Source organism: Pipistrellus kuhlii, unplaced genomic scaffold (assembly GCF_014108245.1).
Source record: "Pipistrellus kuhlii isolate mPipKuh1 unplaced genomic scaffold, mPipKuh1.p scaffold_m20_p_9, whole genome shotgun sequence".
In the NCBI taxonomy this organism is placed as follows: domain Eukaryota; kingdom Metazoa; phylum Chordata; class Mammalia; order Chiroptera; family Vespertilionidae; genus Pipistrellus; species Pipistrellus kuhlii.
Genome location: NW_023425595.1, coordinates 48,400,798 through 48,420,766, shown reverse-complemented (window position 1 = coordinate 48,420,766; position 19,969 = coordinate 48,400,798). Strand labels below are relative to the sequence as shown.

The 19,969-nt window shown below is 34.9% G+C and overlaps 1 protein-coding gene across 4 annotated transcripts in view; it reads left to right on the top strand.

Moving 5' to 3' along the window:
• The window catches only part of SLC36A4 (solute carrier family 36 member 4), a 42,105-nt gene extending 28,622 nt beyond the window's left edge, over positions 1-13,483 (top strand). For all 4 annotated transcript variants that reach the window (XM_036426779.2, XM_036426777.2, XM_036426781.2 and 1 more), the window contains 2 exons: positions 2,546-2,715; positions 10,571-13,483. In XM_036426779.2, the coding sequence (XP_036282672.1) occupies positions 2,546-2,715; positions 10,571-10,875 (475 nt within the window). In that variant the 3' untranslated portion in view covers positions 10,876-13,483. The remainder of the gene's footprint in view (positions 1-2,545; positions 2,716-10,570) is intronic.
• Positions 13,484-19,969: the final 6,486 nt, after the last annotated feature.

Below are 19,969 nucleotides of genomic sequence, written 5' to 3'. Positions count from 1 at the left end.
GTTCTTGAAACAAAAAACAAGTAGGAGTGGAACAATTGATTCTAAAAGACTGAAGTGTTTTTCTTAAGCACTCTTATTTCTATATTACTGTTCTTTGGTTGATGATGTGCTAGTACACCCACTTTCAAAAGAGCCAAACCATTTCATTTTCCCATTTTTATTCTGTATAACACAAAAATTATAGTAGTTGCATATAATTAATATTACTAAATAGTATTCATAATAACCAGATTCTTAGCCTGTACAACTTACTATGTATCAGTAGAAAAGTAATTATATTTATATGCATAATGATGTAAAATATAGTTAACCATATTTTAAAAATATGTAAGTTAAAAAGATAATTAGAAAAAAAGGAATGTTCTAATAAACTAATAAGAACATTCAATTTTCACCATTACATTTCAGAGCTTATGAAGCAGGCATCTTTCATTTATTTTATTTCACTAATTTGACCATTTTGTATGTAAACTTTAAGCCTCAAGCTGAGAAATATATCTTGAGGTGATTTTAAAGTTAAGGATTTATTGTTACCACCCTTAAGGAGTTCTTTCTTTCCTTAACACTGCTGTTTGCAGTGTTTTCACATCTATTTCTGCTCAGCCTTTTTTCCTTCCTCTTGATGAATACATTCTAGGGAGAGACTTACTGAAGTCTTTCTTGCTTGGCCACAGGTGAGAGAACTATTTATAATCTTGACTGCTCTGAGTGTTAAGACATCAGAAATAAGGTGAAAGCCTAATTAATTTTGAGGCTTTCTTCACCAATAGTGGAATATTTTATATTCCTTTAAAATGAATGTTTTTTCCTAAAAAAGAAATATAGTAGTCTTTCCCATGCATAGGCCTCTTAGGGGGGAGAGTGGAAGATTGTGGGGTTAGTGACATTTCTGCTGAAAGAGGAGAAACGCCAATTACTACCCCCAGTGCTGTCACTCATTCTATCCGATCTCCTCTCTACTTACTTTCTTACAAAATAAGAGCAATTGGGTTTTTCTTTTGATTGTTATAAAATATTCAGAATTTCAAAAAATACCACACATAATTTTATTACTTATAACCCAAGGAAGTAGGTTCTACAGTAATCCTCTGAGTCCTACGATTCTATGTATTCTCTATAATTATAAACATTTCAAATAATCTCTTTTGCCAGATAAAATGTATTTTTTCCAACTTATTAAGACATGCATGCTGAGTTTTGACAGGAGGCTATCTACCATCTAGAAATCTAAAGATGTTGATAAAACTGAACATTGCTGTGCTCTTTTAAAGCACTGGTCATAAAAACATGTTTACTTGGATAAAACAATAACCCAACTCAAATTTATTTCCCTTATCAATGCAACTTTAAAATAGGTAAAACTCCTATATAATCTGGAGAAGTTTGCAAGTTGAAACCATTTAGATGGCCTCTTTTATGACTTAAGAATGGTAACATTTCTGCAACCAATGACACACCTACCAAGATTTCCAAGCAAGGAGAACTGTGTAACTCAGAGTTCAATCTGAAGTTTTTCTTCTATATATCAATGTCTGAGGTATCAAAGACATACAATATGGTCAATTTTTAAAAGGAAAGTTGTAAAAACATTAGCTCTTTTTGGGGCTCAGCCTAACCTTCAGAGCATTGGCTTAGCCTAACATGACATCTTTATAGCAGTATTTCATAGATCTTCACATGCCACGGTTTTGTAGGTTGTCAGAATGAGTTGTCCACCTATTGTCTAGAAATTTAGAGATCAGCTGGCCTTTTTCTTTTTTTTTTTAATCCTCACCCTAGGATATATTTTCTTATTTTAGAGGGAGGGAGAGAGAAAGAGAAAGAGAAAGATCTATTTGAGAAACATTGGTTAATTGCCTCCCATTTGCACTCCAACTGGGAATCTAATCCCACAACCTTTCGATCAGTGGGATGATACTCCATCTAACTGAGCTATAATAGCCAGTGTCAGTGAACCTTTTTTTTTCTTTTAAATAATAAGCATTTAATTAGTAATATACTGTCTTAGTTTGTGTTGGATTTCTTGTCTATCTTAACATTAAAAATAAAAGGAAGAAAGCTAGTTTCATACTAAGATAACAATGTGAATGAACCTCAAAGGCATTTTGCTAAATGAAATAAGCTAGACAGAGAAAGATAAATATTGCATGGCATCACTTATATGTGAAGTCTAAAAAAATGTCCAATTCATAGGAGAGTAGATTGGCTCCCAGGGGCTGGTGGAAAGAAGAAAGCTCAGTAAAACTTTTAGTTTTAGAATGAATAAGGTCTGAGGATTTACTGTATAACATAATAACAGTAATTAATAATACTGAATTGTGTGATTGAAATTTGCCAAGAGAGTAGAACCAAAGTGTTATAAATAAAGTAAATATGTTAGGTGATGGGTCTGTTAATTAACTTGCTTATGGATATCTTTTCACAATGTATATGCATCTCAAATTATCACGTTACAGACTTTAAATACATTACAGTTTTATTTTTTAGGTGTACATCAATAAAGCTGGGGGGGGAAGAATGAGTAAATTTTGAATTTTTTTAACAGGTTGTATCAGTCAGTGAAAATTCTGTATTCCTTTGGCATCTTTGTGACATATTCCATTCAGTTCTACGTTCCAGCAGAGATTATTATCCCTGTGATCACATCCAAATTTCAGGCTAAGTGGAAGCAAATCTGTGAATTTGTGATAAGATCCATCTTGGTTAGTATTACTTGTAAGTATCACTTCACTACATATTTATATCATAACTGTTTTTTCATTATTGAATTTCATATTCTGAAGCAACTTCAAGTATATTTTCAAATATTTTTGAACAATTTTACTCACCTAGCTGGGATACTTGTTGGTTTAAAATTTTATTTATCTATCTATCTATCTATCTATCTATCTATCTATCTATCTATCTATCTATAATAGAGAAATATGCTAACTAACCAGGACGCTGTAATGGGCTGATTGGACAGGAGGAGGTTGTATGCATGTCAGCGATGGTGTGGCAGGGGTCTCCGGGCATCTGCGCTGGGTGAGGGTCTGATCAGCAGCGGCTGTGGCTGCTTCAGGGGCCAGAGAACGAGGCAGGGCGATTTGAGGGTGGCAGCGACCTGGGCTCCTAGTTCTATGTAAGAAAAACACAACCAGATACTATCATACTTAGAAGAACTAGTCAAAGTATTATTTTGAAAATGATATCAGTGATGATTAAAATATAAATATATTTAAATCAAATGCATAAGGGATCCTTTATATTGTTGATATACATTTTACTGTGGTTCTAGTTTTCCTCGGGTTTTTTTCCTGCTAACATTTATATATTGAACAGTTAAACTCTCTATGACTATTTATGGGAATGGGCTTTGTTTTGATATTTTTTATGACAGGGAGCTTGGTATAGTGGAGGGTGTGAGTTGTGGAGTCACACTAACCTGATGGTTCAAACTCAGGCCTACCACTTCCTTGCTGGTGTCTTTAGGGAAGTTGCAAACCACCTTTGAACTCCCCTTTCCACAACTGTGGCATTTTTGTAGAGTTTAAAAATATTAACAAGATAGCTAGAAGTTATTATTGTCACTATTATTATAACTATAAAAAGAAGGATAACTAACACTGAACTAATTAATGAGATTGCCTAGAATGACACCAAGGACAGGCTACTTGTATTCTGGGGAACAAGCAGCTTTGGAAATTCTGTGGAAGATACTGGTAACCATGTTAGCCATTCAAGGTTAGAGGGAGGGTGTTAGGGCTTAAAATTTTGGTTAACTCTGTAAATTGCATTGAGCAGTTTGGGGTGGAGCTTATGCCTAAATGTAAAGAATTGAATGCATTACATTTTGTCTGAAGGAAAACCAAAGCTGGTTAAAGTAGATAAAACTTATGTTCAAAGCAATCATTTATTGTTATTAGCATACAATATTAGTTTCAGGTGTACAGCTTAGTGATTCCACATTTATATATCTTACGATGTGCCACCTGTTAGTAACTATCTGTCACCATGCAAATTTATCACATTATTATTGACTATATTCCCCCTCACCTTTTCACCCACTCTACAGCCACCACCCCCAACAACCATCACTTTGTTCTTTGTTTCTTTTCATCTGTTTTTGTTTTTCAAAGATTCCACATATAAGTGAAATCATGTGGTATTTTGTCTTTCTTTCTGACTTACTTCACTAAGCATATACCCTCTAGGAGGTCCATTCATGTTGTTGAAAGTAACAGGATTCCTTTTTTTTTTTAAATTTTTTTTATTGATGGGTACTTCATTATCCATTAATCTTCATTATCCGTTCATCTGTCAATGGACACCTCGGTTGCTTCCCTATGTCATCTATTGTAAACAATGCTGCAGTGAATATAGGAGAGCATGTATCTTTTCTAATTAATGTTTTCATTTTTAAAAAATAAATGGGATCAAACTTGTGGTTGAAGGGACAATTTGCATATTAGCTTTTTATTATATAGGATAGTTTGACACCAGGATGTGTGGTATCTCCAACTTTGCTCCTCTTTCTCAAGAATGCTTTGGCTATTTGTTTTTTTTTTGTGTGTGATTCCATATAAGTTTTAGTATTATTTGTTCTAGTTCTGAGAAGAATGTCATTGGTATTTTGATAGAAACTACATTGAACCTGTAGATTGCTCAGTTAAATTTATTCATGTATTTTCTTTTTTGCTGTAACTATAAATGGGATTTTATCAATTTTTCCTTGTGATTGTTATTAGTATACTAGAGGGTCCTAGGCCTGGTTGGCAATCAGGGCAGATTGGGGACCCGCAGGCTGCCAGCTGGGGCCTTCCTTTGTTCCACGCCACCCTCTGGTGGTCAGTGCACATTATAGCGAGCAATTGAACTCTTGGTTTCCCGGTTGAACTCCCGAGGGGACACTTTGCATATTAGCCTTATATAGGTTTATAAGTGATTTGTATAAATTAATTTTGTATCCTGTAACTATACTCAATTCATTCTGTTAATTTTTTGGTGGATTCTGAATGATTTTCTGTATAGAATATCATGTCATTTGCAAATAGTGATAGTTTTACCTCTTCATTTACAATTTGGATGCCTTTATTTCTTTACCTTGTATGATAACTGTGGCTAGGACTTTTAGTACTATATTGAATAATAGTGGTAAGAGCGAGTATCCTTATCTGTTACTGATCGTAGAGGAAACACTTTTCAACTTTTCATCATTTGATATATTGAATAGTTTTAAGTGTGAGCTTATCATATATAGCCTTTATTATGTTAAGTTCCTTTTATGCCCACTTTGTTGAGAGTATTTATCATAAAGGGATGTTTTGTCAAATGCTTTTTCTGCATCTGAGATGATCAGATCAATAATTTTTATTTTTGGTTTTTGATGTGATGTATAATGTTAATTGTTTGGAGGATATTGAGTCATCCTTTCATTCCCTTGTATAAATTCCACTTGATCATGGTGCATAATCCTTTTAATGTATTGTTGAATTTGGTTTACTGGTATTTTATTGAGAATTTTTGCATTTATATTAATCATGGTTATTCACCTGTAATTCTTTTTGTTCGTATCTTTGTCTAATTTTGGTGGTATGGTAAAAGCTGCCCTCATAGAATGAGCTTGGAAGCAGCCCTTCCTCTTTAATTTCTTTGAATAGTTTGAGAAGGATATTAATTATTCTTTAAATGTTTGGTAGAATTCATCTGTGCTTTTGTTTGTTGGAAGTTTTTCAATGACTAATTCAATTTCATTGCCAGTGATCAGCCTGCTCATATTTTCTATTTTTTCCTGGTTTAGTCTTGGAAGTTTGTATGTTTCTGGAAATGTATCAATTTCTTTGAGATTGTACAGTTTGTTGGCATATAATTGTTCATGGTATTCTTTAATGATCCTTTGTTTTCTGTGTTGTCTGTTCTCTCCTCTTTCATTTCAGATTTTATTTGGGCTCTCTTTTTTCCTTGACAAGTTTGGCTAGATATTTGGCAATTTTACTTATCCATGGAAAGAATTTGGTCTGAATTTCATTGTTCTTTTCTAATTTTTTGGTCTGTATTTTATTTGTTTCCACTCTGATCTGTGTTTTCTTCCTCCTACTTACTTTGGATTTTCTCTATTATTCTCTTTCTAGCTCCTTTATATCTAAAGGTAAATTTCTTATTTGGTAATTCTGTTTTTTGAAGGCCTGTTTAGCTATGAATTTCCTTTTTAGAACTGCTTTTGCTACCTCCCATACATTTTGGAAGGTTGTGTTTTCATTTGTCTCAAGATAAGTTTTTGGTATTGTTAATTCTCACCTATTGGTTCTTTCCCATTTTCAGAAAGAGTGGGCAGGGAGGGTGGTTAGAGACATCTATGTGAGACATATCAATTGGTTGCCTGCCTCCTGCAGCATCATGACCAGGGCTGGGGATTCGGCCTGCAACTGAGGAATGTGCCCCTTGACTAGAAGTAAACCCAAGACCCTTCAGTCTGTGGGCTAATGCTCTATCCACTGAGCCAAACTGGCTAGGGCTCAAGGTAGCTTTTAATTTCCTGTTTCATTTTTGTCTTTGACCCATTGGTTATTTATTATGTTATTTAAATTTAATGTATTTTATCCAGTTTCTTCCTTTAGTTGATTTCTAGTTTTATACTATATGGGTCAGAAAAGATGCTTGATAATGATTTTAGTGATTTGAATTTATTGAGGTTTGTTTTGTGGTCTATTATGTGGACTCTCCTGGAAAATGTTCCATATGTACTGGAGAAAAATGTGTATTCTGCAATTTGGGGGTGAAATGTTTTAGAAATGTCTATTAATAATAGTCACTCTAATGTGACATTTAAGGCCATTATTTCCTACTAATTTTCTGTCTTAAAGCCCCCAACTATTATTTTATTACTGTTAATTTCTAGCTTTTGTGTCCATTAATGTTTTATATTCTTGTGTGTCTATGTTGTGCATAAACATTTACAATTGTTATATACTCTTCTTGGATAGACCCCTTTAACATTATGTAATATTCTTTGTCTCTTTTCAATCCTTTGTTTTAAAGCCTATTTTATCTGATATGTTGTATTGCTTCCCCAGACCTCTTCAATTTCTATTTGCAGGAAATATCTTTTTTCATAACTTGATATTCAGTTGGTGTGTCTATTTTTTTTTTAAAGTATATTTTATTGATTTTATACAGAGAGTAAGGGAGAGAGATAGAGAGTTAGAAACATTGATGAGAGAGAGTCATCAATCAGCTGCCTCTTGCACACCCCCTACTGGGGATATGCCCGCAACCAAGGTATATGCCCTCGACCGGAATCGAACCCGGGAACTTTTAGTCCCCAAGCCGATGCTCTATCCATTGAGCCAAACCAGTTTTGGCAGTTGGTATGTCTTTTGACCTAAAGTGAATCTCATATAGGCAGCATATAGATGGGTCTTGTTTTTTTATTTATTCTGTCATGCTATGTCTTTTGATGGGAGCATTTAGTCCATTTACATTTAAAATAATTATTAAGAGGTATGTACTTATTGCCAGTTTGTTCATTGTCAGTTTGTTCATTGTTTTTAATTTTTTTCGATTTCTTTTGATATCTTTTGATATGCCAGTTTTTTTTAATTAGTGTTTTGTTTGGGTTTCTTTTTATTTTTGGTTACCATATATCCATTTATATCTACAGCAGTCTGTTTTAAGATCATATGTGTTTAAGTTCAAACACATTCTAAAAGTACTACATTTCCCCCCCCCACACACACAAATTTATTAATGTCATGTTTTATATCTTTTTGTTTTGTGTATTCCCTATTGTTTGTTTTGCTAGTTTTATCTTTTTAAGTGATAGATTTACTGTTTATTATATATTTGCCTTTACCTCCATATATTTTCTATTTCAGGTTATTGTCTTTTCTGCATAAAGAGGATACCTTACTATTTCTTGTGAAGCCGTTTTGGTGGTGAACTTATTTCATTTTTGCTTGTCTGGGAAGCTCTCTCTCTTTGGGTTCTAATAACCTTGCAGAAAGGTTGTAGTCTAGATTGTAGGCTCCTTTTTATCAGTTTTTAAATATTTTCTGCCACTCCCTTCTGGTCTGTAACATTGCTGCTGAGAAATCAGTTGAGTGCCTTGTGGGGATTTACCTTGTAAGAAACTTCTTGTTTCCTTCCTGCTGCCTTAAAGATTGTCTCTCTATCCTTAACTTTTGCCATTTTAATTACAATACGTCTTGGCAGGGTTCAGCTGGTTTGGGATTCTCTGTGCTTCCAGAACTTTGATGTCCCTTTCCTTCTCAGATTAGGAAACTTTTCAGCCATTATTTCTTCAATATATTTCCCCTTTTTCTGGGAATTGCTATATAATGTTTGAGTGCTTGATGTTGTGTCAGAGATCCTTCTCATTTTTAAAAATTCTTTTTCATTTTGCTGATTGGGTGCTTTCCACTACTTTTTCAGATCACTAATCTGTTCTTCTATGTTAACTAACCTATTGTTAATTCCATCTAATGTGTTTTCCTTTTAAGTTTTTGTATTCTTCATCTCTATTTGGTTCTTTATTTTCTAACTCTTTGTTGAAGTTTTCTAACTTACTCTATTGTACTCTCAACTTTATTGAGTATCCTGTGACTGTTTAAATTTTTTATCTGGCCAATAGTTTATCTCCAGGTTTTGTTTGCTTATTCATTTGGGGCATATTCTTCTGTTTCCCCATTTTGTTTGACCTTTGGTGTTTGTTACAATGAGTTAGATTGATCACTCTCCCAATCTTGAAAAAATGGTCTGTTTAAAAGTGGCCTCTGTGTAACTCGGGTTGGGGGGGAGGGGTGGTTTCTGGGATGCTGTCTGGCCTGAGGTTGCAATTTCCAGGTGATGTAGCCTGGTGTGTATGAGCTTTCCTGCTGTGCCAGGTGGGGCAGTCCTATAGGTTTGTGCTAAGCACCCTGCTTCTGATCTAGGTAGAGCATCCTGGTGTGTGTGTGTGTGGGGGGGGGGGTGGCTGAGGCAAGCCCTTTTGTTTTGTGTAGGCCTTTGGTGCAGCAGAACTCTCCCTCTTACTGGGGGTGAGTGAGTACTTTCTGCTATGCATACAAGGCTTACCCTATTGTTTGATCGACTGTCTTGAGAGCCTGGTCAGAGATAGAACACCCTATAAACACAATCACCACAGCACCAATTTCCCTCTCTCTAGACATGGCTACCCAGGATGCATGAGCTAGGCTCTCGTGGTTCTGCTTTTGCTCCTAGTGGGTCAGCCCAGGGGGCGCTTGCAGCTGTGGCCTGGTAAAGGTCTCTGCACCCTGTTGGGCCTGTTGATTAGCTCCAGATGTGTGTGTGTGTGTGGGGGGGGGGGGGGTGTAGGACGGGCTCTGCATACCTACTGTGGCTCATTCTTGTTTCCTGCTGGAGTTAGCTCTAGGAGGGCTGGCTGGAGATGTGTTACTGCAGCCTTGAAGTTCAGCCAGAGCACCTAGTTAAGCTCCTACTGAGCTATCCAAGTGCAGAGGGTATGTAAACAGTGGTGCTTACCAGTTCCTTCATTCCTGATGGGTTCCATGAGATTTCTGGTGGGATCCCACAGTTTCTTGCTCTTCTTTTTGTAGTCTTTCTCATTCAGTTGTCTCTCGGAGGAATTTCTGTAAACACAGGTGCACATTCAGGCATTTGGTGTCTTCATGGGAGGGGGCAAACTCCATGTCCTCTTTCACCCTCATTTTGGACCCGCCTCTTACAATTATTAAAACCAAGAAATTAACATTAATATAACACCAATTAATCTGTAGACCATTTTGCCAGTTTTGTCTATTCTTTTCTGATTGGGGAACCAGTGCAACATCTCACTTGATTTGTCATATCTACATAGTTTCCTCTAGTCTTGACACTTTTTGTCTTCCATTTGAAATGTCCGTAATATTGTAGAATTTCCTTCAGTTTGGATTTGTATGATGCTTTCTTATTAGATTGAAGTTAAGCTAAGCATTTTTAACAAGAATTCCGTAGGTGATCCTTTGCACTTCTCAATGCATCACACGATAGTATCAATTATGTTTTATTAGTGATGTTAACTTTGATCACTTGGTGAAGGGTGTTTGAGAGGTTTCTCCAACTATAAAGAAACTAGTTTTGAAATTATGCAAATATCTTGTTCTCTACAGTTTTCGTCCACCAATTTTAGTATCTTTTAGTGACTTTTTGTACAACAGTTATCACTGTGGTGTTTGCTTAATATTTTGTATTTCTATTGTTCCTTCTATTTGGTTAATTGAAATTCTAGTATAAGGAATAGCTAGCTCTAATTTATTTATATCACACCACCTCATCTACAATTAACTGAATGGAAGAATAATCTGTCCAAACTTCTTTGTCCAGAATCTCACAGCAAAATATTAAAAGTTCTTTAATAAATTCTGACAAGTGAAAGTTCAAGAAATGTCACCATTTTGTTTGTCTTCCTTTTTAGCTCAACAGATTCTCCCATAATCAGTAGTTTAGTGCCTACTTGCATTAATTAACTTTAATGTAATATATTGAAAATATCTATAGTATTCATGTCAGTAATAACTTCTATAGTATTCATGTCAGTAATAACTATTTAAATAAAGTCATTTCCATTTACCAGGTGCGGGAGCAGTTCTGATTCCTCGTTTAGACATTGTGATTTCCTTCGTTGGAGCTGTGAGCAGCAGCACATTGGCCCTGATCCTCCCACCTTTGGTTGAAATTCTTACATTTTCTAAGGAACACTACAATATATGGATGATTCTGAAAAATATTTCTATAGCATTTACTGGATTTGTTGGTTTCTTGTTAGGTACCTATGTAACTGTTGAAGAAATTATTTACCCTTCTCCCAAAGTTATATCTGGTATGCCACAAAGTCCCTCTCTAATGAATTCAACATGCTTCACATCTGGTTTGAAATAGCTGACATGGAATTGAGTCTTCTACTTTTGTCTCAGTTCTGAAAATGATTAAAATAAGTACTAGAACACATTGCCATATACTTAAAAATAGAACCAAACTCTGTTTTCTTTGGCAGTAAATTTCAATTCTTTATCAACAGTGGTAAACTATTACAGATTCTTGGTTTTAAATATTAGAAATAAAATTTAAATGTTAAGTAATTAAAAGACTTCTGTTATTCTTCATTCAGTCAGAAATGCTTTAACCAAGATCCTTTTATCCTCATGCTACTATTTGCCATGCAGTTGAAGAGAGAACAAGATTCAACACTAAGAGAATTAAAGTATGTAAAACTCCAGACCATCCCAGTGAATGTCAAAGCATACTCTGTGTATAATGTAAAAATATCTCGATTATTTTTTTTTTTTATTACTAGAGAGCCAAATACTTATGATTAGCCTCTGGAAGTTTAGAAAACTCTCACTAACCATAATGTTAGCACCAGAAATCCATAAAACCTGAATTATTCTTACAATATTCTGTCATGGTAGTTGATCTTCATAATGACAGCTGCAAGGCACCCTACAAGATTCTGCCTTAGTGCTTCAATTAAATTTGAAAGAGACTTTAAAGGTTACCCAATACAATTCCCTTATTTTTACCTGAGGAAATTAATGCCCAGAATGGTTAAGTAACTTGGTCAAGATCACTCAGCCCTGAGATCAAGATAACTTTCGATTCCTAGTCCAGGATTTTTTATTTCTCACATCACATCTATGAAAAAGAATAAATTAAGTTCAGTTCAGTTTAACTTTAGTGTTGAGTCTATTTAATTATTTTTAATACTCTGAAAGCCAGTGATCTTTGAATAGCACATGTGACCTGAGTAGAAAATCAGAACTCTAAAAAACCTGCACTTCAGCTATATAAACCTCAACAAGGAAAAGAAGCAATTAAAAAAAAAAAAAAATAGAAACCACTTGCTAGTTTAACTGCTGGCTGGTAGAAGGTGCCAAGCTCTTATTATTTCTCTTTGTGGTTTGAGCTCTTTTTCTTCCTTTCGAGGTTGTTTTAGGCACTATCCATTATTCTGAATGGCAGGAAATAGATATCTGACAAAAGACAGGATTTTTTTTCACTGTTTCCTGCCCTGTGGTTTTCCTTTTATTGATCAGAATGGGCAGAATAAACAAAAAGATATTCATGCTTAGGAAAATAAAGACAACAATAAACTGTCTACTAAACATTTCTGGTTCTTCAAGCCCAGTTATTAGCCAAAACAAAGAAACTCAATTGATATGGAGGATTAAAATTAAATGTAAAACTAACTAAGAATCCTGCTTTTTAAAAATTTTATAATTTAAAAACATGTTGAACTTTTTAATCAGGCTGGTGGTACTCTAATTTGTAACACTACAAGACATCAAGATCACTGTCGTATACTATATATTCTATATTTTTATATGTAAATGTTAACTTAGTTCAAGTATATTTTGCTTATATCATGAATGAATCATCAAGTAAAATCCTAAAGAAATATTAGTAGCTTTATTTTGGTACAAATTCATATGAATCAAACTCTTTTTAAAATATTTGCATTGAATAAGACCAATAATTGTTTGTGATACTTTTATGTCAATGTTATGTTGAACATTTAGTCATACTGAGAAGATATGAAAGAAGTTATAGGAAATGTAATTATCATGGAAACTAGTGTTATATAATTTTGAATCTAAGAATAAATCAGGCGTTCTAAAACAGTTTAATGGCACAAACTGACTTGAAAACCATTATTTAATAGAAAGCACTATTAAGTACTATTAAGTTTTTGTCAGCTGTTTTTAATATTTCTAGTCCGTGTGTGAAATTTTATTTTTATACGTTCACCTGTTTTCCTTATGAGGTGAAGTCATCTAATTCAATGACAATTTGATTAGTTTATTGTAGTAACAGATAAAATTTAAATTCAAATGAATAAATGTTGAGCACATTATTAACCATGCTTTCTCATGCAATGAGTGCTTAACTAACATCCTGTACTTAATTCACTAAATTAGCAATACTTTTGGTACAAGGAAAAGTTGAAATGCAGAAAAGAGGGGCTAAAAAGGGAGAAAGTAGTTTTAATTCTTAAGAGGAAACATGATTTAGATGTAAATAATAAATGTATTCTTATTTATGGATTCTTCAATTATATGTTTTATTTGTAAAAAATCATTGGGCAATATTTTTCCTCTGAAAATGTAGTTTTAATGAGTCATAACATTTTCTAAAGATTTTTAGAGAAGATATTTTTGTTAGACAAGCTTTTGCTTTCATATTAGGGCCTGGAAAAATGAGTGTGATTGCACCTGCCAAATTTTTGTTTGGTATCTTTGCTCCATTACATTATGGCTAAAATCACTTCAGCATTTCATGTGCCATCACCATAAAGTCTCCTCTTCTCTGAAAGCTGACCAGGTGCCTGAGAGCCTTTCCTAATTGTGGTGAGGGGGGAAAAAAGCTTTTCTTACCTCTGATATCCTCTGTTTTAAGTTATAATTAATCCTTTACATTCAAAAGGGCTTCACCAGTTTTAAAATTGACTTGTCAAAACACTGGTTCTCAGATATTCTTTATCAGAGGATTTTTTCCTGACATGGCCAGACTTCTCCACAATTAATTAAGAACTAGGGTTTTTTCTTGTTTGTATGGTATTACCATTTGTATGGTGTTACCAAATGAAAGAAGTTTTGTATTAGCAAGTGCCACTCACTTAGGATGCACTTAGCATTTAACAAAACCTAATTTCATAATACAGAAAAGCTATCTAACTACAAAATACTCTAAAATATTACTTGAAACATTAATTGAAGTTTTACATTAGTGCCATGTCTTGCTGTGGCAAAGCACAGGTCTTTCTGTAGCTTACCTGTGGCACCTCTTCACTGTAGACATCAGAAGGCACAGCATCAGAATAATACATTTACTGATATCTATACCCAGTGGGTCTTGGCCTCAGTTCTCTCTCTAAACTTTAGAGTCTAAAGGAAGAAGATACAGAATATAGATCATGGAAATAAGTAAAATATACACCAGTGGCTCAATGAATATTTTCTGTTGAAGAAAAAATAATTTGATAAAAATATAGACCATTGATAATATAAAATGAGTTTTTAAAAAACTGAGTCTATTTTTAGTTTCCTGGCTCAACTAGTTTCCCTTCATATGAAAATCTGAGGAATTTTGATTTTAAAAGTATAACCATATTCTTCCTAACATTAAATGGCTGACTAATAATTAATACTTTAGCAATATTATGGTTAATCTGGTTTATGCCACTAGTGTTCACCAGGCTAAACAACTTTCTACAAGTGATTGGTTTTACCAAGGAGATAAGAAAACATGCTTAAGAAATGTCTAGGAATGCTATATATTGTTCTATGATAAATGGTAAATATTCTTAAAAATTAGCTAGTTCTTCTGCACACACATCAGTGATCTATTTGAACTAGATACTAACATACCATTTAAACTGGGTCCAGAAAGATGTGTTGAAGTATCACTCTGAAAATTATTCCGTTAGCATTTTCTTGATAATAAATAGGAAAACACATGTTTATGCCATAAAGAAATTAAACTGTGGGTTTTTATTTTTCAAAATAATTGTGTTTGAGTGAAAACTAGTTTGAGTGAAAACTAGATGTAATTGCACTTGAGTTAATTCTTTTTAACTTATTTTTCTGAAGAACTGTAACCTCAATTCTCAATAAAATATATTATTTTGCTTGCAAATGCTTTTTAAAATAAATTTGTCCTATATAAGGTTAAGAGTCATTGACAAATGTCATAGCTGAAAATGGCATTAGTATGTGTAATATTCTCATAACATTTTAATAACTTTTTGTAGTTAATATTTTGTCAGGTGACCTTCAACCTTAGAGCTGAATTATGTACCTCTAAGAGCAGATGTTGTTTAAAAATGAAAAGACATACGGTACTCAAAACCATGACCTGGATGGACTTCCTACAAAGTAAATGTAGAATGAGCCGTCAGCAAATGCTGCATTCATGATTTAAGGTCAAGTAGTAGTAGTAAATGCTCTTGGCAAACAACAGAAGGAAAACAAAGACAAAAAAACCATGGGGGTAGGGTAAGACTTAGGTATACAGATATATAAATGCAATGAAATTAGCCACTTTGTAAAATTAATTTTAGTGATGGTTTTATGCACAAGGTATATATAGAATGGTTATTTTTAAACATATATACACAAGCTCTCAAAATTTTGCATAGAATTGATGGTGTTCACATTTCAGGGGGTCCGCAGACAACCCTTCTACTCCCTACCCAATTTTTTTCCTGGCCAATCCTTAGCTATTAAGATTCAGTTTAGATGTCTCTTCTACCAGAAAGCCTTCTGATCTATCCATCTCACTACATAGAGTGAGCTGTGTATTCCTTCTTTCATACTAGCAAATGCCCTTGGGTTTATTATCCCTCTTTCAGCGTGTTTTGATAATTAAGTATCTGTTTTCATCTCTCCATTAAACTGAGAATTCTATAAGCATGCTATATATCCTTTTTTTGGTTTTATTTCTTCCCTGTCTTTCCCTAGAGAACATAAACTCCATGAAGGAGGCACTCTTGTTGATTGTGTTCATTGAAAATCCAATGCCTATAAGAGTGACAGGCAAGGGTAGATCAAGCATATGAAACTCGCAGCCAGGAGTTTGACATCCTTGGTGTAGGTTCTAAAAAAAACCAGTTGTAGAATGAATTATGTGACAAACAAATCAAGGAAAAGCCTATCTTAGAACTCTGGTATAAACATCTTGAATTATGGGGCAAAGTCATGTTTTTGGTACTGTCCCCTTTACCCCTGTACCTATTTGTTTAATGACAGCAGCCAACCCATTTTCTGCTTGGTCTACTAGCTCAGTGGGCTGCAATATTGTAAAACAAAGACCTCCAAGTCTGAGTGTCTTATAGAAAATGCTATGAATCAACAAAGCCTTACAAGATACTCAGGAGCTGCTAAGTTGTGTGAAGTCTAATAAGGAAAAGACTGAAAACTCTTCCTCACATGCCTTTATGCCTCCGTGTTTTATACAAGCAGACTGTTGTAAAGAAACAAACAACAAACAAAACCAGAAGTTCTACTTCCTACCCATTATTTTAAAAAATCGCACATGACCTAGAATGCACTAGAAGGCAATTGGTCCATTTTTGTATAAAATCTAGAAGTATCTGCCTAAAGTGTACCAACAAGCCCTAATGAGTATTTTCCTCAACTTTTGATGCCGGAGAGTTCCTGCATGTGTGAAGAGTCACACATGAAGCGGTTTCTCTCAGGAAGGAGGCTGTTCTCTGGCTGCTCTGAGAAACCCCTGTTGTCAAAGTGCATCCTAGTACGTGCTCTCACTGGACCCCAGGAAAGACCATACATACAGAAAAAAACAAGAGTGGGAATCTGTAAGTGTTGGGACAGGTGACTGTTTGAAATGATGTTTTAGAAATAGCTAGAAATGAAAAGTGAAAAGTATAGCAATATATATCTGCAAATTGAAATTAACTGAAAATCCATTTGCTCCATATATTGTCTTTCATGTATTATTCACTCAGAAAGCAAAGTGTGTTCTATGACCACAGTTATACTTTTCAGTATAAAATATATGGCTTTTTTCATTGGAAAAAGACAGGCTTTTCCACAAGGAAATTTTCCACTGGAAGAAAACAAGATTAAATTTTCCACTGGAAGAAAACAAAATTAAAAACAAACTCAGGTCACCTTCTTCACTGTTTTCTTGTAGACCAGCCACTGAATGGTGATGGCTGGTCAATATGCACATTAAAGGGCAGTGGTAAGATTGCTAATAGCAATGGTGTGCATCAATCGGGCATGCAGACAGCAGTTCCACTTTTCAGCTACCTGTATTCTATGTATGTGAAGTGCTTGATGACCTGTGGTTGCTGTAATACAGAAAACCCAGACCACAGGAGAAGAAAATTTTATGTTTTAGAGCCCTTCTCTAGACTAGAGGTGTCCCCTCATTTCTGGCAGAGACCCAGATTTTCCATGCAAATCCACACACTGGCTTGGTTTTCAGAGATTAACTGGCAGTCTTCCATAGAGTCTCCTAATTGCAATTTTATGTTTAAGGAAATAAGTGACAATTTTAACTATGATAACATGCAGCTATCGAGTTTACACTTTTTTAGCACATTCTGCCAAGAAATGGACAGTGAATATGAGACACTATTCCCCCACTGAAGAACCCTGGTTGGCAGAAATAAATGTGCTCTTAGGAACTGTGAAAAGGGGGTAAGGAAATTTCTTCCTGACACTGATAATGCTGATAAAGACCATTTCTATCATTTCAAATGTCTGGTATATCTCAGCAACACCCTCAATTTTTTTTAGACAAGCCTGAATTTATCACTTCAGGGATAAACTACAGCCAATTTTCAATGGTGAGAATGAGATGTTAGGATTAAAACAAAACAAGACGTACAAATGCCTCAGCCACTGGGAATTTGACTCATTTCCAAAATTTAATGATTTGCTTTTTTTAATTAGAGAAAGCAAAGCAATGAAAATCTTGGGTATGTTTAAAAGCCACATCAAGGGGCTGCAATAAAATAAAGAATTGCTTGACGGAACACAACTTCAATCAAAGTAGATCAGGAATTTAGTTGTTACTAGTCCAAGTAGACCCAATCAAACTGCCAGCCTTAAAAATTTAAGAGACTTAGTCACTTAGTCATTAAATCTCTCCATTAACTCTAGGTTCATATTAGACCTGAATATCCAGAACTATCTGATGAAGTCATCAAATACTTGCTGACATTCTCAATCACCTATAATTATAATTTTAGTCCTATAATTTAGTAGCAATAAAGAGGCAGAAAAGAAACATACTGGTGTAGAACCCAGTACTTAAATTATTGAGCCAAAAGTTTATCAAAAGAATACACTGAGTAACCAGTAAAATAGTTTGGGGTTAACAAATGTTTGAGAAATGCTGATCAGAGTGTTGGTGGAATGAATGGCTGAGGGCATTCTCTGGGATGCACAAGTCCTGAAGAAGATGAAAGAGCACCTCCAAGAAGTTTTTTCTGGTTGTAGCCATAGAAAATTGGGAATAAGTGTTGACACCTGGTGCAAGAGAGGAAGTGTTACAAGTCCTAGGATTTGCATTTGATAAAGACGTGAATATGGGGATGACTGAGCCTTTTGAGACTTCAAACATAACTCATGAAAATAATCACATTAGTGTAAAATAAACTGCATTATTACTCAACATTTTTTTCTAACAGCATGATAATGGGTCTGAAGACTTTAATTCTGCCAAATGATGCTAACAATTTTCCCTCATAACAATTTTTACTCATTAAAATTTCATCCTAAACTAGACTGAAAATACTGCATGTTTGCATGGTATTCAAGTTACCTTCTCTCAATGATTACCTTGAGAGAGCCCAATGAGTTTCAGAAAAAAAGAAAATAACTATTTTTGATATTCACATATTTTTGTGAGCCTGAGGTCTAGAAATTTTGGATATCCAGTATGATGTTATCATCGTTCAATTCAGCCCCACTTTCAAACCTGACTAACTCAATAAAATTGCATCTCGATGAGTACAGCTGAGAGGAAAAAAGTTTTCTAATGGTGTATTAAATAGGACAAGTAATACAGCTGCTGTAACAAACTACCTCAAAAGTCTTAGAAGCTTTCTATCATGAGAGTGTATTTCTTGGCCATGTCACAGTGTGCTGTGGAGTCCCTCTCCTGCACGTAGGGATATAGGAATCCCTGTTTTTTTGTATCTTGTGTCACTACCATATTAAACATATATTTATTATAACATATCTATAAACATATAGCCTCCAAGGTCATTATGGAAAAGAAATAGCATGGGCAACCTTGCATGGGGTTTTGTGGCCACAACTAAAGACAGAACATCACTGCCGCCCACATCACATTGCCTAAAACCTAATCACATGGCCCTGTGTTACCAATTCCAACAGAGAATAGGAGATAGTCTATGTGCCCAGGAAGAGGTAATGGGATTGGTAAACATCTAGCAAGTCTCAGCTGGAAATGGTAATAGAAAATACAAAAAACAATTATACTGTTAAGATCTAAAAAGCATGTGTTTTTTTTTTAAAAAAGACAGCAAAACACTTCAAAGGAAATGAGTTTAAGGATTTCAATTTGGGCTCAGCTATAGTCATCTGAGAAAATACATTCACACACTGCTATCCCAGCAGAAATCTTGGTAAAGAAGTTTAAAAAAATTAGTAGCACAGAATTCAGCCATGAACACTTGGCAGAAGAAACAAAAATCCTCTCTGGAGAAAGAGATAATAATTGTAGTCTTTAAATATTATTCAAAAATTTTTTAAATGCAATGACTAGCACATAATCAATAACCAGGCATTTGAGAACATGAGGCAATAAGAACAAACATTAGCAGAAACAAACTATAAAAACAACAGGCAGTGATTCTATATCTTCTTATATAATAAAAGGGTAATATGCAAACTGACCAAATGGTGGAACAACCAGTTGCTATGACGCACACTGACCACCAGGGGCAGATACTCAGCTAGAAGCCCAGCTGATAGGTGGTGAGCACAGTGGCGGTGGTGGGAGCCCGTATTGTGAGAGCCCTGGATTGCAAGAGAGATGCCTGACTTCCGGCTTACGTGGGGGGACGGGTGAGGGAGAAGAATCAGCCTAAGCCAGCAAGTTGACATCCCCTGAGGGGTCCTGGACTGCAAGAGGTCCCAGGCCAGGCTGAGGGACACCCCAATCCCTTCAGTGCACAAATCCCGTGCGCAGGGCCTCTAGTATTGGGATTGACACAAAAACTTTAAGATAAACTATGCTTATTATGTTCAGGCAGATAAAGGACAAGTTTAGACATTTTAGGCAAGAGCTGGAAATTATCAAGTGACAAACATTTCAAAGTGCTCCTGATTTCAGCTGGGATGAGATAACTAGCAGCAGACCAGCACTCCCACAAGAATAGCTAGAAAATATAAATACAATTCAAAAGGGATAATGTTAAAGCTGCAGAAGCAGTGAGGATTAATGGGACCAAGACTCCAGAAAGGGAAGAAACTTG